Here is a 23,703-nt window from a genome sequence, read left to right as displayed (position 1 = left end):
AGTAAACCCCAACACCATCTCCCTCTCTCTACAGTCAACAGTAAACCCCACACCATCTCCCTCTCTACAGTCAACAGTAAACCCCACACCATCTCCCTCTCTCTACAGTCAACAGTAAACCCCAACACCATCTCCCTCTATCTACAGTAAACCTCAACACCATCTCCCTCTCTATACAGTCAACAGTAAACCCCAACACCATCTCCCTCTATCTACAGTAAACCCTTAACACCATCTCCCTCTCTCTACAGTCAACAGTAAACCCCAACACCATCTCCCTCTATCTACAGTAAACCCCAACACCATCTCCCTCTCTATACAGTCAACAGTAAACCCCAACACCATCTCCTCTCTATCTAACAGTAAACCCCAACACCATCTCCCTCTCTACAGTCAACAGTAAACCCCAACACCATCTCCCTCTATCTACAGTAAACCCCCAACACCATCTCCCTCTCTATACAGTCAACAGTAAACCCCAACACCATCTCCCTCTATCTACAGTAAACCCCAACACCATCTCCCTCTCTCTACAGTCAACAGTAAACCCCAACACCATCTCCCTCTATCTACAGTAAACCTCAACACCATCTCCTTCTCTCTACAGTCAACAGTAAACCCCAACACCATCTCCCTCTCAGTCTACAGTAAACCTCAACACCATCTCCCTCTCTATACAGTCAACAGTAAACCCCAACACCATCTCCCTCTATCTACAGTAAACCTCAACACCATCTCCCTCCCTCTACAGTCAACAGCAAACCCCAACACCATCTCCCTCTATCTACAGTAAACCCCACACCATCTCCCTCTCTCTACAGTAAACCCAACACCGTCTCCCTCTATCTACAGTAAACCCCAACACCATCTCCTCTATCTACAGTAAACCCCACACCATCTCCCTCTCTCTCCAGTCAACAGTAAACCCCACACCATCTCCCTCTCTCTCCAGTAAACCCCAACCATCTCCCTTCTCTACAGTCAACAGTAAACCCCACACCATCTCCCTCTCTCTCCAGTAAACCCCAACACCATCTCCCTCTCTCTACAGTAAACCCCCACACCATCTCCCTCTCTCTACAGTAAACCCCAACACCATCTCCCTCTCTCTACAGTAAACCCCAACCATCGCCCTCTCTCTACAGTCAACAGTAAACCCCAACACCATCTCCCTCTCTCTCAGTCAACAGTAAACCCCAACACCATCTCCCTCTCTCTCCAGTCAACAGTAAACCCCAACACCATCTCCTCTCTCTACAGTCAACAGTAAACCCCAACACCATCTCCCTCTCTCTACAGTCAACAGTAAACCCCAACACCATCTCTCTCTCTCTACAGTCAACAGTAAACCCCAACACCATCTCCCTCTATCTACAGTAAACCTCAACACCCATCTCCCTCTCTATACAGTAAACAGTAAACCCCAACACCATCTCCCTCTATCTACAGTAAACCTCAACACCATCTCCCTCTCTCTACAGTCAACAGTAAACCCCAACACCATCACCCGCTATCTACAGTAAACCTCAACACCATCTCCCTCTCTCTACAGTCAACAGTAAACCCCAACACCATCTCCCTCTATCTACAGTAAACCTCAACACCATCTCCCTCTCTACAGTCAACAGTAAACCCCAACACCATCTTCCTCTATCTACAGTAAACCTCAACACCATCTCCTCTCTATACAGTCAACAGTAAACCCCAACACCATCTCCCTCTATCTACAGTAAACCTCAACACCATCTCCCTCCCTCTACAGTGAACAGTAAACCCCAACACCATCTTCCTCTATCTACAGTAAACCCCCAACCATCTCCCTCTCTATACAGTCAACAGTAAACCCCAACACCATCTCCTCTATCTACAGTAAACCTCAACACCATCTCCCTCCCTCTACAGTCAACAGTAAACCCCAACACCATCTCCCTCTATCTACAGTAAACCCCACACCATCTCCCTCTCTCTACAGTAAACCCAACAACGTCTCCCTCTATCTACAGTAAACCCCAACACCATCTCCCTCTATCTACAGTAAACCCCACACCATCTCCCTCTCTCTCCAGTCAACAGTAAACCCCAACAACATCTCCCTCTCTCTCAGTCAACAGTAAACCCCACACCATCTCCCTCTCTCTCCAGTAAACCGCAACACCATCTCCCTCTATCTACAGTAAACCCCAACCATCTCCCTCTCTCTACAGTCAACAGTAAACCCCACACCATCTCCCTCTCTCCAGTAAACCCCAACACCATCTCCCTCTCTCTACAGTAAACCCCCACACCATCTCCCTCTCTCTACAGTAAACCCCAACACCATCTCCCTCTATCTACAGTAAACCCCAACCATCTCCCTCTCTCTACAGTCAACAGTAAACCCCAACACCATCTCCCTCTCTCCAGTCAACAGTAAACCCCAACACCATCTCCCTCTCCTTCCAGTCAACAGTAAACCCCAACACCATCTCCCTCTCTCTACAGTCAACAGTAAACCCCAACACCATCTCCCTCTCTCTACAGTCAACAGTAAACCCCACACCATCTCCCTCTCTCTACAGTAAACCCCACACCATCTCCCTCTCTCTCCAGTCAACAGTAAACCCCCACACCATCCCCCTCTCTCTCCAGTCAACAGTAAACCCCAACACCATCTCCCTCTCTCTACAGTCTACAGTAAACCCCCAGGGTTAGGCTTTCCTTAATCGCCCCCCTTTGCTACGCTAGCTAGGTAGCTAGCTACTTTTTTAACTTGTTACAGCCCCAGATGCATTACTGCAATCGGCCATTGCTCTGACAAGACATTATGGATGTGTTTTTGCTGATGTTTTAGAGACATACAGTATGCTGACCTGTTAAACAAAACACACCCATTTCAGATGCTTAGATAGCAAGATGCTGTGGTGATGAACATCAAAATCAGTCATTTTAATGATTCAGATCTTCATAAGGAGTCTCCTTGTGGGTAAAGTATTGCTGACGATTCAACCGTCTACGCATCAGCAGCCACAGCTAATGAAGTCACTGAAATCGCCCTTAACAAAGAGTTGCAGTCTGTTTTGGAAACGGGTTAGTCAGTAATAAACTGGTCCTTGAAAATCTCTCTACAACTAAGAGCGTTTGTGTAACGGTTCTCTTGTGGTGAAGGAGAGTCGGACCAAAATGCACCGTGATGATGATTCATGATATTTTAATAAAGGAAAAAAACTATACATGAAGAAACTACAAAATAATGAAATGTGAAAACCGAAACAGTCCTATCTGGTGTAAACACAGAGACAGGAACAATCAGCCACAAACAGCCCTATCTGGTGTAAACACAGAGACAGGAACAATCACCCACAAACAGCCCTATCTGGTGTAAACACAGAGACAGGAACAATCACCCACAAACAGCCCTATCTGGTGCAAACACAGAGACAGGAACAATCACCCACAAACAGCCCTATCTGGTGCAAACACAGAGACAGGAACAATCACCCACAAACAGCCCTATCTGGTGCAAACACAGAGACAGGAACAATCACCCACAAACACACAGTGAAACTCAGGCTACCTAAATATGGTTCCCAATCAGAGACAATGACTAACACCTGCCTCTGATTGAGAACCATATCAGGCCAGACATAGAAATAGACAAACTAGACATGAAACATAGAATGCCCACTCAGCTCACACCCTGACCAACCAAAACATAGAAATATACAAAGTAAACTATGGTCAGGGTGTGACAGTTTGTATTTGGTACAAATCATTAACCTGAGTTCTGGACCTCGGCTGGATCCGGTCATAGAAGGGTGTGGCTGTCGAACAAGTTGAGGAGGCTAAATTACTTGGTGATACCTTAAGAATGTAAAATGTCTTGTTCAAAAAAAGTTAATATTCAATGGTTGTAAAGATGGGGAGAGGTCTCTCCGTAAGAGGTCTGTCCGTAAGAGGTCTGTCCGTAAGAGGTCTGTCCGTAAGAGGTCTGCCCGTAAGAGGTCTGTCCGTAAGAGGTCTCTCCGTAAGAGGTCTGTCCGTAAGAGGTCTGTCCGTAAGAGGTCTGTCTGAGGTCTGTCCGTAAGAGGTCTGCCCTTAAGAGGTCTCTTTGTAACCAGAGGGCTGATATTAATACTATACTATAAATACTAAATACATGCCCAGTCTCTCTCTCTTGGCTAAGAGTTGAGGAGAGACCGACTGCGTCACTTCTTGTTTTTATAAGAAACATTAACGTGTTGGAATATCCCAAAGTGTTTGCATCGTCAAGCTACCCACATCTCTGACACACACACTTACCCCACCAGACGTGCCACCGGGGGTCTTTTCACAGTTCCTCAAATCCAGAACCAATTCAAGAAAGCGTACAGTATTATACAGAGACATTACTGCATGGAACTCCCTTCCATCTCATACTGCTCAAATGAACCTGGTTTCAAAACACCTCACGGCACAACGTCTCTCCCCTATTTGACCTAGATAGTCTGTGTGTTGGTATGTAGGCTACGTGATAAAGCAACACCTCACGGCACAACGTCTCTCCCCTATTTGACCTAGATAGTCTGTGTGTTGGTATGTAGGCTACATGATAAAGCAACACCTCACGGCACAACGTCTCTCCCCTATTTGACCTAGATAGTCTGTGTGTTGGTATGTAGGCTACGTGTGCATTCTGTCAAAAATAAATAAATATATATATGTAGTTCTGTAATTGAGCTGTTCTTGTCTTTAAACATTGTGTATCATGTCGGGTTTCATGTTCTGTGTGGACCTCTGTTGCTTTTGCAACAGCTACTGGGGATCCTAATGAAAGTCGTAAAAAGGAGATGATCAAGGACTCAGTAAATAGTAAAAAGGGGATGATCAAGGACTCAGTAAATAGTAAAAAGGGGATGATCAAGGACTCAGTAAATAGTAAAAAGGGGATGATCAAGGACTCAGTAAATAGTAAAAAGGGGATGATCAAGGACTCAGTAAATAGTAAAAAGGAGATGATCATATTTATAATGCGTTTCTTTCATGTTTTTCCAGTTTTAAACACCATTTTTACATTGAAGAACATTAACCACTGTGAGGGAGGAGAATGTAACCACTGTGAGGGAGGAGAATGTAACCACTGTGAGGGAGGAGAATGTAACCACTGTGAGGGAGGAGAATGTAACCACTGTGAGGGAGGAGAATGTAACCACTGTGAGGGAGGAGAATGTAACCACTGTGAGGGAGGAGAATGTAACCACTGTGAGGGAGGAGAATGTAACCACTGTGAGGGAGGAGAATGTAACCACTGTGAGGGAGGAGAATGTAACCACTGTGAGGGAGGAGAATGTAACCACTGTGAGGGAGGAGAATGTAACCACTGTGAGGGAGGAGAATGTAATCACTGTGAGGGAGGAGAATGTGGCCTAAGCCGTTTACATTGAAGAATATTAACCACTTTGAGGGAGGAGAATGTAACCACTGTGAGGGAGGAGAATGTGACCACTGTGAGGGAGGAGAATGTAACCACTGTGAGGGAGGAGAATGTAACCACTGTGAGGGAGGAGAATGTAACCACTGTGAGGGAGGAGAATGTAACCACTGTGAGGGAGGAGAATGTGACCACTGTGAGGGAGGAGAATGTAACCACTGTGAGGGAGGAGAATGTAACCACTGTGAGGGAGGAGAATGTGACCACTGTGAGGGAGGAGAATGTGACCACTGTGAGGGAGGAGAATGTGACCACTGTGAGGGAGGAGAATGTGACCACTGTGAGGGAGGAGAATGTGACCACTGTGAGGGAGGAGAATGTAACCACTGTGAGGGAGGAGAATGTGACCACTGTGAGGGAGGAGAATGTAACCACTGTGAGGGAGGAGAATGTAACCACTGTGAGGGAGGAGAATGTAACCACTGTGAGGGAGGAGAATGTGACCACTGTGAGGGAGGAGGATGTGACCACTGTGAGGGAGGAGAATGTAACCACTGTGAGGGAGGAGAATGTGACCACTGTGAGGGAGGAGAATGTAACCACTGTGAGGGAGGAGAATGTGACCACTGTGAGGGAGGAGAATGTGACCTAAGCCGTCCCAAGATCACAGAGCCATAAACATCCCAGAGGGAAAGTAGACGACACAACATTTCATGACAGGCTTTTACCACAACAATAAAAAAATACAAATAAAAACCCTTCCAGCAGACAGCATCTGTTTCACCTTCTGACCATCGTTCCTGTGTGTTTTCCTTGTTTTAGTGTTGGTCAGGACGTGAGCTGGGTGGGCATTCTATGTTTCATGTCTAGTTTGTCTATTTCTATGTCTGGCCTGATATGGTTCTCAATCAGAGGCAGGTGTTAGTCATTGTCTCTGATTGGGAACCATATTTAGGTAGCCTGAGTTTCACTGTGTGTTTGTGGGTGATTGTTCCTGTCTCTGTGTTTGCACCAGATAGGGCTGTTTCGGTTTTCGTTACGGTCTTACGGTCTTTGTTTTGTGGTGTTGAATATTGATTCGTGTTTTTACGTTTGTTCATTAAACATGGATCGCAATCTACACGCCGCATTTTGGTCCGACTCTCCTTCACCACGAGAGAACCGTTACAATATGTTTGCCACTTGGACCAGATAAGAATGAGTTTCCTATTTTTATTAGAACTCTGTAACTAAACAAAAGTTAGTTAACAAACTTTTTTCCTTGTAAAGGAACAGTGAGACCCCAGAGAGCCCAGGCAGTATGTCTCCATGTTTATGGGACTGAGGAAGCCCAAGGCTTAGGTTTGCCTACCGTGGATAATTAATCTCTTATAAAAAGCAGAAAGGCTATTGTTTTGAAATATGACAGTAAACATAATTTTTGACAGAATAATTAAAGATAAAAGGACAAACAGAGACGTGAGCTGTACTGTAATGATATTCAAAATAAATGAAAAAATGCAAAGTACTGCACGCATGTGAGCATGGTTGGCTGTGGATGGATGGTATTGAGTAAATAAACTCCTTCTAATGTTATAACTAATGTCTCTAGTATGGACATGACAGAATATAGACACTCCTAATGTTATAACTAATGTCTCTAGTATGGACATGACAGAATATAGAGTCTCCTAATGTTATAACTAATGTCTCTAGTATGGACATGACAGAATATAGAGTCTCCTAATGTTATAACTAATGTCTCTAGTATGGACATGACAGAATATAGACACTCCTAATGTTATAACTAATGTCTCTAGTATGGACATGACAGAATATAGACACTCCTAATGTTATAACTAATGTCTGTAGTATGGCATGACAGAATATAGACACTCCTAATGTTATAACTAATGTCTCTAGTATGGACATGACAGAATATAGACACTCCTAATGTTATAACTAATGTCTCTAGTATGGACATGACAGAATATAGACACTCCTAATGTTATAACTAATGTCTCTAGTATGGACATGACAGAATATAGAGTATCCTTCTAATGTTATAACTAATGTCTCTAGTATGGACATGACAGAATATAGACACTTCTAATGTTATAACTAATGTCTCTAGTATGGACAGGACAGAATATAGACACTCCTAATGTTATAACTAATGTCTCTAGTATGGACATGACAGAATATAGAGTCTCCTAATGTTATAACTAATGTCTCTAGTATGGACATGACAGAATATAGACACTCCTAATGTTATAACTAATGTCTCTAGTATGGACATGACAGAATATAGACACTCCTAATGTTATAACTAATGTCTCTAGTATGGACATGACAGAATATAGACACTCCTAATGTTATAACTAATGTCTCTAGTATGGACAGGACAGAATATAGACACTCCTAATGTTATAACTAATGTCTCTAGTATGGACAGGACAGAATATAGACACTCCTAATGTTATAACTAATGTCTCTAGTATGGACATGACAGAATATAGACACTCCTAATGTTATAACTAATGTCTCTAGTATGGACATGACAGAATATAGAGTCTCCTAATGTTATAACTAATGTCTCTAGTATGGACATGACAGAATATAGAGTCTCCTAATGTTATAACTAATGTCTCTTGTATGGACATGACAGAATATAGAGTCTCCTAATGTTATAACTAATGTCTCTAGTATGGACATGACAGAATATAGAGTCTCCTTCTAATATTATAACTAATGTCTCTAGTATGGACATGACAGAATATAGACACTCCTAATGTTATAACTAATGTCTCTAGTATGGACATGACAGAATATAGACACTCCTAATGTTATAACTAATGTCTCTAGTATGGACATGACAGAATATAGACACTCCTAATGTTATAACTAATGTCTCTAGTATGGACATGACAGAATATAGAGTCTCCTAATGTTATAACTAATGTCTCTAGTATGGACATGACAGAATATAGACACTCCTAATGTTATAACTAATGTCTCTAGTATGGACATGACAGAATATAGACACTCCTAATGTTATAACTAATGTCTCTAGTATGGACATGACAGAATATAGACACTCCTAATGTTATAACTAATGTCTCTAGTATGGACATGACAGAATATAGAGTATCCTTCTAATGTTATAACTAATGTCTCTAGTATGGACATGACAGAATATAGACACTTCTAATGTTATAACTAATGTCTCTAGTATGGACAGGACAGAATATAGACACTCCTAATGTTATAACTAATGTCTCTAGTATGGACATGACAGAATATAGAGTCTCCTAATGTTATAACTAATGTCTCTAGTATGGACATGACAGAATATAGACACTCCTAATGTTATAACTAATGTCTCTAGTATGGACATGACAGAATATAGACACTCCTAATGTTATAACTAATGTCTCTAGTATGGACATGACAGAATATAGACACTCGTAATGTTATAACTAATGTCTCTAGTATGGACATGACAGAATATAGACACTCCTAATGTTATAACTAATGTCTCTAGTATGGACATGACAGAATATAGACACTCCTAATGTTATAACTAATGTCTCTAGTATGGACATGACAGAATATAGACACTCCTAATGTTATAACTAATGTCTCTAGTATGGACATGACAGAATATAGAGTCTCCTAATGTTATAACTAATGTCTCTAGTATGGACATGACAGAATATAGACACTCCTAATGTTATAACTGACAGAATATAGACACTGTTATAACTGTCTCTAGTATGGACATGACAGAATATAGAGTCTCCTAATGTTATAACTAATGTCTCTAGTATGGACATGACAGAATATAGAGTCTCCTTCTAATATTATAACTAATGTTATAACTCTAGTATGGACATGACAGAATATAGACACTCCTAATGTTATAACTAATGTCTCTAGTATGGACATGACAGAATGACAGAATATAGATGGACACAGAATCCCAATGTTATAACTAATGTCTCTATATGGACATGACAGAATATAGACACTCCTAATGTTATAACTAATGTCTCTAGTATGGACATGACAGAATATAGACACTCCTAATGTTATAACTAATGTCTCTAGTATGGACATGACAGAATATAGACACTCCTAATGTTATAACTAATGTCTCTAGTATGGACATGACAGAATATAGACACTCCTAATGTTATAACTAATGTCTCTAGTATGGACATGACAGAATATAGACACTCCTAATGTTATAACTAATGTCTCTAGTATGGACATGACAGAATATAGAGTCTCCTTCTAATGTTATAACTAATGTCTCTAGTATGGACATGACAGAATATAGACACTCCTAATGTTATAACTAATGTCTCTAGTATGGACATGACAGAATATAGACACTCCTAATGTTATAACTAATGTCTCTAGTATGGACATGACAGAATATAGACACTCCTAATGTTATAACTAATGTCTCTAGTATGGACATGACAGAATATAGACACTCCTAATGTTATAACTAATGTCTCTAGTATGGACATGACAGAATATAGACACTCTAATGTCTAATGTTATAACTAATGTCTCTAGTATGGACATGACAGAATATAGACACTCCTAATGTTATAACTAATGTCTCTAGTATGGACATGACAGAATATAGACACTCCTAATGTTATAACTAATGTCTCTAGTATGGACAGGACAGAATATAGACACTCCTAATGTTATAACTAATGTCTCTAGTATGGACATGACAGAATATAGACACTCCTAATGTTATAACTAATGTCTCTAGTATGGACAGGACAGAATATAGACACTCCTAATGTTATAACTAATGTCTCTAGTATGGACATGACAGAATATAGACACTCCTAATGTTATAACTAATGTCTCTAGTATGGACATGACAGAATATAGACACTCCTAATGTTATAACTAATGTCTCTAGTATGGACAGGACAGAATATAGACACTCCTAATGTTATAACTAATGTCTCTAGTATGGACATGACAGAATATAGACACTCCTAATGTTATAACTAATGTCTCTAGTATGGACAGGACAGAATATAGACACTCCTAATGTTATAACTAATGTCTCTAGTATGGACATGACAGAATATAGACACTCCTAATGTTATAACTAATGTCTCTAGTATGGACATGACAGAATATAGACACTCCTAATGTTATAACTAATGTCTCTAGTATGGACATGACAGAATATAGAGTCTCCTTCTAATGTTATAACTAATGTCTCTAGTATGGACATGACAGAATATAGACACTCCTAATGTTATAACTAATGTCTCTAGTATGGACATGACAGAATATAGACACTCCTAATGTTATAACTAATGTCTCTAGTATGGACATGACAGAATATAGACACTCCTAATGTTATAACTAATGTCTCTAGTATGGACAGGACAGAATATAGAGTCTCCTTCTAATGTTATAACTAATGTCTCTAGTATGGACATGACAGAATATAGACACTCCTAATGTTATAACTAATGTCTCTAGTATGGACATGACAGAATATAGACACTCCTAATGTTATAACTAATGTCTCTAGTATGGACATGACAGAATATAGACACTCCTAATGTTATAACTAATGTCTCTAGTATGGACATGACAGAATATAGACACTCCTAATGTTATAACTAATGTCTCTAGTATGGACATGACAGAATATAGACACTCCTAATGTTATAACTAATGTCTCTAGTATGGACATGACAGAATATAGACACTCCTAATGTTATAACTAATGTCTCTAGTATGGACATGACAGAATATAGACACTTCTAATGTTATAACTAATGTCTCTAGTATGGACAGGACAGAATATAGACACTCCTAATGTTATAACTAATTTCTCTAGTATGGACATGACAGAATATAGACACTCCTAATGTTATAACTAATGTCTCTAGTATGGACATGACAGAATATAGACACTCCTAATGTTATAACTAATGTCTCTAGTATGGACATGACAGAATATAGACACTCCTAATGTTATAACTAATGTCTCTAGTATGGACATGACAGAATATAGACACTCCTAATGTTATAACTAATGTCTCTAGTATGGACATGACATAATAACTCAACTCCAAACAGTCTGTGTCCCAAATGACACCCTATTCCCTTTATAGTGCACTAAATTGGCCAGAGCCCTATGGGAACAGATCAAAAGTAGTGCACTAAATTGGCCAGAACCCTATGGGCCCAGATCAAAAGTAGTGCACTAAATTGGCCAGAGCCCTATGGGCCCAGATCAAAAGTAGCACACTATATTTTGACACTGGGTGAAGTACTGACTGCACCATACCAATATAACAGCATGTGCAGCATCAGTCAGTCAGTAGTGTTATAGTAGCATAATAGCATGTACAGCATCAGACTGTCAGTAATGTTATAATAGCATATACAGTCCATCAGTCTGTCAGTAGTGTTATAATAGTATAATAGCATGTACAGTCCATCAGTCTGTCAGTAGTGTTATAATAGCATGTACAGTCCATCAGTCTGTCAGTAGTGTTATAACAGCATGTACAGTCCATCAGACTGTTAGTAGTGTTATAATAGTATAATAGCATGTACAGTCCATCAGTCTGTCAGTAGTGTTATAATAGCATGTACAGTCCAGTCTGTCAGTAGTGTTATAATAGCATGTACAGTGCATCAGTCTGTCAGTAGTGTTATAATAGCATGTACAGTCCATCAGTCTGTCAGTAGTGTTATAATAGCATGTACAGTCCATCAGTCTGTCAGTAGTGTTATAATAGCATGTACAGTCCATCAATCTGTCAGTAGTGTTATAATAGCATGTACAGCATCAGACTGTTATATAATAGTATAATAGCATGTACAGTCCATCAGTCTGTCAGTAGTGTTATAATAGCATGTACAGTCCATCAGTCTGTATGTAGTGTTATAATAATATAATAGCATGTACAGTCCATCAGTCTGTCAGTAGTGTTATAATAGCATGTACAGTCCATCAGTCTGTCAGTAGTGTTATAACAGCATGTACAGTCCATCAGTCTGTCAGTAGTGTTATAATAGCATGTACAGTCCATCAGTCTGTCAGTAGTGTTATAACAGCATGTACAGTCCATCAGACTGTTAGTAGTGTTATAATAGTATAATAGCATGTACAGTCCATCAGTCTGTCAGTAGTGTTATAATAGCATGTACAGTCCATCAGTCTGTCAGTAGTGTTATAATAGCATGTACAGTGCATCAGTCTGTCAGTAGTGTTATAATAGCATGTACAGTCCATCAGTCTGTCAGTAGTGTTATAATAGCATGTACAGTCCATCAGTCTGTCAGTAGTGTTATAATAGCATGTACAGTCCATCAATCTGTCAGTAGTGTTATAATAGCATGTACAGCATCAGACTGTTAGTAGTGTTATAATAGTATAATAGCATGTACAGTCCATCAGTCTGTCAGTAGTGTTATAATAGCATGTACAGTCCATCAGTCTGTATGTAGTGTTATAATAATATAATAGCATGTACAGTCCATCAGTCTGTCAGTAGTGTTATAATAGCATGTACAGTCCATCAGTCTGTCAGTAGTGTTATAATAGCATGTACAGTCCATCAGTCTGTATGTAGTGTTATAATAATATAATAGCATGTACAGTCCATCAGTCTGTCAGTAGTGTTATAATAGCATGTACAGTCCATCAGTCTGTCAGTAGTGTTATAACAGCATGTACAGTCCATCAGTCTGTCAGTAGTGTTATAATAGCATGTACAGTCCATCAGTCTGTCAGTAGTGTTATAACAGCATGTACAGTCCATCAGACTGTTAGTAGTGTTATAATAGTATAATAGCATGTACAGTCCATCAGTCTGTCAGTAGTGTTATAATAGCATGTACAGTCCAGTCTGTCAGTAGTGTTATAATAGCATGTACAGTGCATCAGTCTGTCAGTAGTGTTATAATAGCATGTACAGTCCATCAGTCTGTCAGTAGTGTTATAATAGCATGTACAGTCCATCAGTCTGTCAGTAGTGTTATAATAGCATGTACAGTCCATCAATCTGTCAGTAGTGTTATAATAGCATGTACAGCATCAGACTGTTAGTAGTGTTATAATAGTATAATAGCATGTACAGTCCATCAGTCTGTCAGTAGTGTTATAATAGCATGTACAGTCCATCAGTCTGTATGTAGTGTTATAATAATATAATAGCATGTACAGTCCATCAGTCTGTCAGTAGTGTTATAAATGTACAGTCCATCAGTCTGTCAGTAGTGTTATAACAGCATGTACAGTCCATCAGTCTGTCAGTAGTGTTATAATAGCATGTACAGTCCATCAGTCTGTCAGTAGTGTTATAACAGCATGTACAGTCCATCAGACTGTTAGTAGTGTTATAATAGTATAATAGCATGTACAGTCCATCAGTCTGTCAGTAGTGTTATAATAGCATGTACAGTCCATCAGTCTGTCAGTAGTGTTATAATAGCATGTACAGTCCATCAGTCTGTCAGTAGTGTTATAATAGCATGTACAGTCCATCAGTCTGTCAGTAGTGTTATAATAGCATGTACAGTCCATCAATCTGTCAGTAGTGTTATAATAGCATGTACAGCATCAGACTGTTAGTAGTGTTATAATAGTATAATAGCATGTACAGTCATCAGTCTGTCAGTAGTGTTATAATAGCATGTACAGTCCATCAGTCTGTATGTGGTGTTATAATAATATAATAGCATGTACAGTCCATCAGTCTGTCAGTAGTGTTATAATAGCATGTACAGTCCATCAGTCTGTCAGTAGTGTTATAACAGCATGTACAGTCCATCAGTCTGTCAGTAGTGTTATAATAGCATGTACAGTCCATCAGTCTGTCAGTAGTGTTATAACAGCATGTACAGTCCATCAGACTGTTAGTAGTGTTATAATAGTATAATAGCATGTACAGTCCATCAGTCTGTCAGTAGTGTTATAATAGCATGTACAGTCCATCAGTCTGTCAGTAGTGTTATAACAGCATGTACAGTCCATCAGTCTGTCAGTAGTGTTAAAAGCATGTAAGTCAACAAGTCAGTAATAATAGCATGTACAGTCCATCAATCTGTCAGTAGTGTTATAATAGCATGTACAGCATCAGACTGTCAGTAATGTTATATAATAGTATAATAGCATGTACAGTCCATCAGTCTGTCAGTAGTGTTATAATAGCATTTACAGTGCAGTCTGTCAGTAGTGTTATAATAGCATGTACAGTGCATCAGTCTGTCAGTAGTGTTATAATAGCATTTACAGTGCATCAGTCTGTCAGTAGTGTTATACACAGGATACATACCAAATGGCACCCTATTCCCTGTATAGTGCACTGCTTTTGACCTGAGCCCATATATGTAAAAGTAGTGCACTATATACAATAGGGTGCCTCTCCTGTATCTACTGTAGAGAGCACATTAGCAGCATGGCTGAAAACCATTAGCCATCAAAGACTCGCCCTGCTTTCTGTCATGCAAACACCATCAATGACATTAGCATAAGAACATTGGCTGGCAGTGTGTGTGTTTTTCTATGGATCCTATTAGACAAATACAATTCAAATGGCTAACAGCAGCAACAACATTAAATACCAGCATACGTGTGTTATTGTCTGTCGGGCTGTTTACTCTGTTTCTGTTGGCTAACAAAATCAACAACAACAAGAGGAACTGCAACAACAGCAATAACAACAGCAACAACAACAGCAACAGCAACAACAACAACAGCAACACCAACAACAAAAACAGCAACAACAACAACAACAGCACCAACAACACCACCAACAGCAACAACAGCACCAATAACACCACCAACAACAACAACAGCACCAACAACAACAACAACAACAGCAACAACAGCACCAATAACACCACCAACAACAACAGCACCAATAACACCACCAACAACAACAACAGCACCAACAACAACAACAACAACAGCAACAACAGCACCAATAACACCACCAACAACAACAACAGCACCAACAACAACAACAACAACAGCAACAACAGCACCAATAACACCACCAACAACAACAACAGCACCAACAACAACAGCAACAACAGCAACAACAACAACAACAGCAACAACAACAACAACAGCACCAACAACACCAACAACACCAACAGCAACAACAACAACACCAACAACAGCAACAACAACAGCAACAACAACAGCAACAACAATAGCAACAACAACAACAACAACAGCAACAACAACAGCAACAACAGCAACAACAACAACAACAGCAACACCAATAACACCACCAACAACAACAACAGCAACAACAGCACTAACAACAACAACAATGACAACAGCAACACCAACAACAACAACAGCACCAACAGCAACAACAACAGCAACAACTACAACAGCACCAACAGCAACAACAACAGCAACAACAAAAACAGCAACAACAACAGAACCAAAACAACAACAACAAAAACAGCAACAACAACAGCACCAACAACAGAAACACCAGCAGCAATAACAGCAACAATTTCTAAATGTACTTGTTATCAACCCCCTCTGAGTGGCCCTGAATTTATGAGGTGATTTTTTTAGCCTGACCTTCCTCTGCCAGCCCAGCTGAGACCAATACATCCCGACCGAGGACACAGACCCAAATGCTACCCTTATTCCTATTTAAAATGCACTCCTTTCAACCAGGGCCCTTCTGGTCAAAAGTAGTTCACTAAATACGGAATAGGGTTAAATTCGGGATGTGACCCCTTGACTTCAAGTGTCTGTTTGGCCAAGACACATCAGGGAGGTCATCTGCCACAGATGTATACTACCGTCATGAGTCCTAAAAGGTACCCTATGCCCTTCATAGTGCACTAAATACAGAATTGTTTGCCATTTTAAGAAGCAGACAGCACACATAGTCCATGGGTGTTGTTGTAAAGGGATATGATATATTGTCACAGGTCTCCCTAGAGCCTCATGCTCCATTCAGCCATTTGTCAGCATTCTGAGCAGTCTAGTCAGCAGCAGCCATGAACACATGTCGGCATGTCGAGTGTTCATTTAAAAACCATGTGGAAGGCAGCTTCTCAAATGGCACCCTAATGGACCCTTATCAGAAGTAGTGCACTATGTTGGAAGGGGGCTTGGGGTGGCAATTAGGACACACGGGGGGTGTCTGACTCCCTGAGTAGTGGAAGATGGCAACAACTGTCAAGACAGCTTGTCAAACCCGGACATTAATTCAAGCATGGGTAACAATCATGGAGTTCTTTAGGAAATGTCCCCCTGGCTCGATAAGAGGAGATAACTTCAATCATCTCATCAATTCAGGGCCACTTAGTGAGAGGGATTGATAATAAGGCAGAAATAAAATAAAATGGAAGATCACGTCCATTGAGGAGAAGTTTGTAAGATAGTTAACGATGTACTATGGTGTTGCATTTTGGGTAACAGGAAGTCCATGGAATACCATGTCCATTGAGGACCAGCCCTGTTGTTCTGAGGACATCGTCCCTCTGTCTTATTAGTAAAACCAGCCCTGTTGTTCTCTGAGACACAGTCCCTCTGTCTTATTAGTCAAACCAGCCATGTTGTTCTCTGAGACACAGTCCCTCTGTCTTATTAGTAAAACCAGCCCTGTTGTTCTCTGAGACACAGTCCCTCTGTCTTATTAGTCAAACCAGCCATGTTGTTCTCTGAGACACAGTCCCTCTGTCTTATTAGTAAAACCAGCCCTGTTGTTCTCTGAGACACAGTCCCTCTGTCTTATTAGTCAAACCAGCCATGTTGTTCTCTGAGACACAGTCCCTCTGTCTTATTAGTAAAACCAGCCCTGTTGTTCTGAGACATCGTCCCTCTGTCTTATGAGTAAAAACCAGCCCTGTTGTTCTGAGACACAGTCCCTCTGTCTTATTAGTAAAACCAGCCCTGTTGTTCTGAGACACAGTCCCTCTGTCTTATTAGTAAAACCAGCCCTGTTGTTCTGAGACACAGTCCCTCTGTCTTATTAGTAAAACCAGCCCTGTTGTTCTGAGACACAGTCCCCTTGTCTTATTAGTAAAACCAGCCATGTTGTTCTGAGACATCGTCCCTCTGTCTTATTAGTAAAACCAGCCCTGTTCTTCTGAGACACAGTTCCTCTGTCTTATTAGTAAAACCAACCATGTTGTTCTGAGACATCGTCCCTCTGTCTTATTAGTAAAAACCAGCCCTGTTCTTCTGAGACATCGTCCCTCTGTCTTATTAGTAAAACCAGCCCTGTTGTTCTGAGATACAGTCCCCTTGTCTTATTAGTAAAACCAGCCCTGTTCTTCTGAGACACAGTCCCTCTGTCTTATTAGTCAAATCAGCCCTGTTGTTCTCTGAGACACAGTCCCTCTGTCTTATTAGTAAAACCAGCCCTGTTGTTCTGAGACATCGTCCCTCTGTCTTATGAGTAAAAACCAGCCCTGTTGTTCTGAGACACAGTCCCTCTGTCTTATTAGTAAAACCAGCCCTGTTGTTCTGAGACATCGTCCCTCTGTCTTATTAGTAAAACCAGCCCTGTTGTTCTGAGACACAGTCCCCTGTCTTATTAGTAAAACCAGCCCTGTTGTTCTGATACACAGTCCCCTGTCTTATTAGTAAAACCAGCCATGTTGTTCTGAGACACAGTCCCCCTGTCTTATTAGTAAAACCAGCCCTGTTGTTCTCTGAGACACAGTCCCTCTCTGTCTTATCAGTAAAACCAGCCCTGTTGTTCTCTGAGACACAGTCCCTCTGTCTTATTAGTAAAAACCAGCCCTGTTCTTCTGAGACACAGTTCCTCTGTCTTATTAGTAAAAACCAGCCCTGTTGTTCTGAGACATCGTCCCTCTGTCTTATTAGTAAAACCAGCCCTGTTCTTCTGAGACACAGTCCCTCTGTCTTATTAGTAAAGCCAGCCCTGTTGTTCTCTGAGACACAGCCCCTCTGTCTTATTAGTTAAACCAGCCCTGTTGTTCTGAGACATCGTCCCTCTGTCTTATTAGTAAAACCAGCCCTGTTGTTCTGAGACACAGTCCCCCTGTCTTATTAGTAAAACCATCCCTGTTCTTCTGAAACACAGTCCCTCTGTCTTATTAGTAAAACCATCCATGTTGTTCTGAGACATCGTCCCTTTGTCTTATTAGTAAACCCAGCCCTGTTGTTCTCTGAGACACAGCCCCTCTGTCTTATTAGTAAAACCAGCCCTGTTGTTCTGAGACACAGTCCCTCTGTCTTATTAGTAAAACCAGCCCTGTTGTTCTCTGAGACACAGTCCCTCTGTCTTATTAGTAAAACCAGCCCTGTTGTTCTCTGAGACACAGTCCGGTTTCTAAATAATGTTTTTCTGTCCTCATCCTGATGTTGTTAACATGGAGGAGATCGTAATCACCACGGTTTCTAAATAATGTTTTTCTGGCCTCATCCTGATGTTGTTAACATGGAGGAGATCGTAATCACCACGGTTTCTAAATAATGTTTTCTGGCCTCATCCTGATGTTGTTAACATGGAGGAGATCGTAATCACCACGGTTTCTAAATAATGTTTTTCTGTCCTCATCCTGATTGACCAAATCGTCTCTAGGTCGGTAACCTGCGGTCAGTGAGCCGACATCTCACAGTACTGTAGCTGGCGAAGGGATAACTATTGTGTTTCTCCTGAGACTCTTCCTCCACCTCATTAGTAGTTACCAGTTTGTGTTTGACCCTTCACTTGACCCGTTGTGGATTTTGTTTTTTGTTTGACTTTATCCTGAATATCCAAATGTTCTCTGAGTCGGTAAAAATGTGAGGTCAGTTATAATCACAGCTTCTGTTTCTCCCGAGACACAACTTCCTCCACCTCGTTAGTAAAGCCCGACGTAGAACCACCATTTTGTTGCTGAAAATGTAGCTATAGTTCACTACATGTATAGGAGACCGTGGGTTCTGATAAGGCTTTCTGTCCGGATCCTGAATGATCTTGGTAATGTGAGGTGGTGTCAGTAGTTATAATACACTGGACTGGAGTTTAACTATGATCTTGGTAATGTGAGGTGGTGTCAGTAGTTATAATACACTGGACTGGAGTTTAACTATGATCTTGGTAATGTGAGGTGGTGTCAGTAGTTATAATACACTGGACTGGAGTTTAACTATGATCTTGGTAATGTGAGGTGGTGTCAGTAGTTATAATACACTGGACTGGAGTTTAACTATGATCTTGGTAATGTGAGGTGGTGTCAGTAGTTATAATACACTGGACTGGAGTTTAACTATGATCTTGGTAATGTGAGGTGGTGTCAGTAGTTATAATACACTGGACTGGAGTTTAACTATGATCTTGGTAATGTGAGGTGGTGTCAGTAGTTATAATACACTGGACTGGAGTTTAACTATGATCTTGTGTCTCCTGTAAACCAGAATGCCTCCTACTTCCTTAGTAGAGACACATATACTGTAGAAACACCGCACTGTTCTGTTGCAGTTCACTACATTACCTATAGCAGCTGAACAACAGCAACCATGGTCTATGGGACATTATGAGACAGCAGCACAAACTGCAGAGAGACAGGGAGAGAGGGTGAGGGAGAGAGAGAGAGAGAGAGAGAGAGAGAGAGAGAGGGAGAGAGAGGGAGAGAGAGGGAGAGACAGAGGGAGAGGGAGAGAGAGAGACAGAGGGAGAGGGAGAGGGAGAGGGAGGGAGAGACAGAGGGAGAGGGAGAGGGAGAGAGAGAGAGGGAGAGGGAGAGGGAGAGGGAGAGAGAGGGAGAGAGGGGAGGGAGAGAGAGGGGGTAGAGAGAGGGGGAGAGAGAGGGGGAGGGAGAGGGAAAGAGAGGAGAGCGGGGGAGGGAGAGAGAAGGAGAGACAGAGGGAGAGAGAGGGAGAGGGAGATGGGAAAGAGAAGGAGAGACAGAGAGAGAGGGAAAGAGAAGGAGAGGGAGAGAGAGGGAGAGCTGGGGAGGGAGAGAGGGAGAGACAGAGGGAGAGGGAGAGGGAGAGGGAGAGGAGAGAGAGAGAGGAGATGGGAAAGAGAAGGAGAGACAGAGAGAGAGGGAGAGGGAGAGAGAGGGAGAGCTGGGGAGGGAGAGAGAGAGAGAGGTGGAGGGAGAGAGAAGGAGAGAGAGAGAGACAGAGAGAGAGGGGGAGTGAGAAACTGAGAAGGGGGAGAAGGAGAGAGAGGGGAGAGAGAGACCGAGAGGGGAGGGAGAGATAAAGAGAGAGAGGGGAGGGAGAGATAAAGAGAGGGACAGAGTTTGTGATTGAGAGAGAGAGAGAGAGAGAGAGAGAGAGAGAGAGAGAGAGAGAGAGAGAGAGAGAGAGAGAGAGAGAGAGAGAGAGAGAGAGAGAGAGAGAGAGAGAGAGAGAGAGAGAAAGCGCAGAATTAAACCAGAGAGAGAGCACTTACCAAAGTCCCCGGGGACAAAGATGTGGTAGACGCAGGTCAGACTCTGGGTATAATTACGGGGGTAATTTGGGGACAGGACGGTCCCCTCTGACCCTGTCGAGCGGCCTCCGCACGGCGCTGTGAAAACACCAACATGTCAATATGACTCCCAGGTTACACTACCTGGGGGAAATACATGCAGCTACGCAGCAGAAACAGGAATCAGCAAACAGTATTTCCTGCTGCCACAGCTGCACAGGGAAGCAGAAAAATCAGGAAAACATGAGGAGAAACTGTCAGTTTGTACACTTAAAACGCTGACTAACAGTCTACAACATAATGAGATATTACAGGAAAACATATAGGACGTTTAGAAAGAGAGGGAGAGGGAGGGAGGGAGGGAGGGAGGAAGAGGGAGGGAGAGGTAGGGAGGGAGGAAGAGGGAGAGGTAGGGAGGGAGGAAGAGGGAGAGGGAGGAAGAGGGAGGGAGAGGTAGGTAGGAGGGAGGAAGAGGGAGAGGGAGGGCGGGAGGGAGGAAGGGGGAGAGGGGGAGGGAGGGAGGGAGGAAGAGGGAGAGGGAGGGAGGGGGAGAGGGGGAGGGAGGGAGGAAAAGGAAGAGGGAGAGGGAGGGAGGAAGAGGGAGAGGGAGGGAGGAAGAGGGAAAGGGAGGGAGGAAGAGGGAAAGGGAGGGGGAAGAGGGAAAGGGAGGGAGGAAGAGGGAAAGCGAGGGAGGAAGAGGGAAAGGGAGGGAGGAAGAGGGAAAGGGAGGGGAGGGAGGGAGGAAGAGGGAGAGGGAGGGAGGGAGAGGGAGGGAGGAAGGGGAAGAGGGAGAGGGAGGGAGGAAGGGGGAGAGGGAGGGAGGAAGGGGGAGAGGGAGGGAGGGAGGGAGTAAGGGAGTGAGGGAGTGAGGGGAGGGAGGGAGGGAGGGAGGGAGGGAGGGAGGGAGGGAGGGAGGGAGGGAGGGAGGGAGGGAGGGAGGGAGGGAGGGAGGGAGGGAGGGATTTTTATTTTTAGGACAGCAACAGACCATGAACAGATTAAGATTGGGATTAAGATTTGGGATTTGGGATCTAGATTGAGATCGGGATCGAGATACACATGAACAGATTAAGATTGGGATTAAGATTTGGGATTTGGGATCTAGATTGAGATCGGGATCGAGATACACACTGAACTAAAATAGAAACACAACATGCAAAGTGTTGGTCCCATGTTTCATGAGCTGAAATAAAACATACTCAAATGTTCCATGTGCACAAAAAAAACGTATTTCTCATAAAAATATTTCACCAATTTGTTCACAATTTAGTGAGCATTTAGTGAGCCCTGTTAGTGAGCATTTAGTGAGCCCTGTTAGTGAGCATTTAGTGAGCCCTGCTAGTGAGCATTTAGTGAGCCCTGTTAGTGAGCATTTAGTGAGCCCTGTTAGTGAGCATTTAGTGAGCCCTGTTAGTGAGCATTTAGTGAGCCCTGTTAGTGAGCATTTAGTGAGCCCTGCTAGTGAGCATTTAGTGAGCCCTGTTAGTGAGCATTTAGTGAGCCCTGTTAGTGAGCATTTAGTGAGCCCTGTTAGTGAGCATTTAGTGAGCCCTGTTAGTGAGCATTTAGTGAGCCCTGTTAGTGAGCATTTAGTGAGCCCTGTTAGTGAGCATTTAGTGAGCCCTGTTAGTGAGCATTTAGTGAGCCCTGTTAGTGAGCATTTAGTGAGCCCTGTTAGTGAGCATTTAGTGAGCCCTGCTAGTGAGCATTTAGTGAGCCCTGTTAGTGAGCATTTAGTGAGCCCTGTTAGTGAGCATTTAGTGAGCCCTGCTAGTGAGCATTTAGTGAGCCCTGTTAGTGAGCATTTAGTGAGCCCTGCTAGTGAGCATTTAGTGAGCCCTGTTAGTGAGCATTTAGTGAGCCCTGCTAGTGAGCATTTAGTGAGCCCTGCTAGTGAGCATTTAGTGAGCCCTGTTAGTGAGCATTTAGTGAGCCCTGCTAGTGAGCATTTAGTGAGCCCTGCTAGTGAGCATTTAGTGAGCCCTGTTAGTGAGCATTTAGTGAGCCCTGCTGGTGAGCATTTAGTGAGCCCTGCTAGTGAGCATTTAGTGAGCCCTGCTAGTGAGCATTTAGTGAGCCCTGCTAGTGAGCATTTAGTGAGCCCTGTTAGTGAGCATTTAGTGAGCCCTGTTAGTGAGCATTTAGTGAGCCCTGTTAGTGAGCATTTAGTGAGCCCTGTTAGTGAGCATTTCTCCTTTGCCAAAATAATCCATCCAACTGACCGGTGTGGCATGTCATGAAGCTGATTAAACCGAATAATCATTACACAGGTGTACCTTGTGCTGGGGACAATAAAAGGCCATTCTAAAATGTGGAGTTTTGTCACAAAACACACTGCCACAGATGTCTCAAGTTTTGAGGGAGCGTGCAATTGGCATGCTGACTGCAGGAATGTCCACCAGAGGTGTTGCCAGAGAATTGAATGATCATTTATCTACCATAAGCCGCCTCCAACATCATTTTAGAGAATTTGGCAGTACTTCCAACCGGCCTCACAACCACAGACCACGTGTAACCACGCCAACCCAGGGCCTCCACATTCGGCTTCTTCACCTGAGGGATCATCTGAGACCAGCCACCCGGACAGCTGATGAAACTGTTGGTTTGCACAACCGATGATCTGCACAAACTGTCAGAAAACGTCTCAGGGAAGCTCATCTGCAGGCTCGTCGTCCTCACCAAGGTCTTGACCTGACTGCAGCTTGGCGTCGTAACCGACTTCAGTGGGCAAATGCTCAACTTCGATGGCCACTGGTACGGTGGAGAAGTGTGCTCTTCACAGATGAATCCCAGTTTTAACTGTACCAGGCAGATGGCAGACAGCGTGTATGGTGATGTCTTGGCGAGCGGTTTGCTGATGTCAATGTTGTGAGCAGAGTGCCCCATGGGGTGGTGGTAGGGTTATGGTATGGGTCGGGT

At 42.5% G+C, this 23,703-nt stretch overlaps 1 protein-coding gene across 1 annotated transcript in view; it reads right to left on the bottom strand.

The window, feature by feature from the left end:
- LOC121843671 (CUB and sushi domain-containing protein 3-like) overlaps window positions 1–20,883 on the bottom strand; it is a gene marked incomplete at its 5' end in the record, with an annotated part of 45,109 nt that extends 24,226 nt beyond the window's left edge. The window contains one exon of the mRNA XM_042313442.1: window positions 20,767–20,883. Coding sequence (XP_042169376.1) covers window positions 20,767–20,883 — 117 coding nt within the window. The remainder of the gene's footprint in view (window positions 1–20,766) is intronic.
- Window positions 20,884–23,703: the final 2,820 nt, after the last annotated feature.

The sequence above is a fragment of the Oncorhynchus tshawytscha genome, unplaced genomic scaffold, assembly GCF_018296145.1.
Source record: "Oncorhynchus tshawytscha isolate Ot180627B unplaced genomic scaffold, Otsh_v2.0 Un_contig_13676_pilon_pilon, whole genome shotgun sequence".
Lineage (NCBI taxonomy): Eukaryota > Metazoa > Chordata > Actinopteri > Salmoniformes > Salmonidae > Oncorhynchus > Oncorhynchus tshawytscha.
This window is presented reverse-complemented; position numbering and strand designations above follow the sequence as displayed.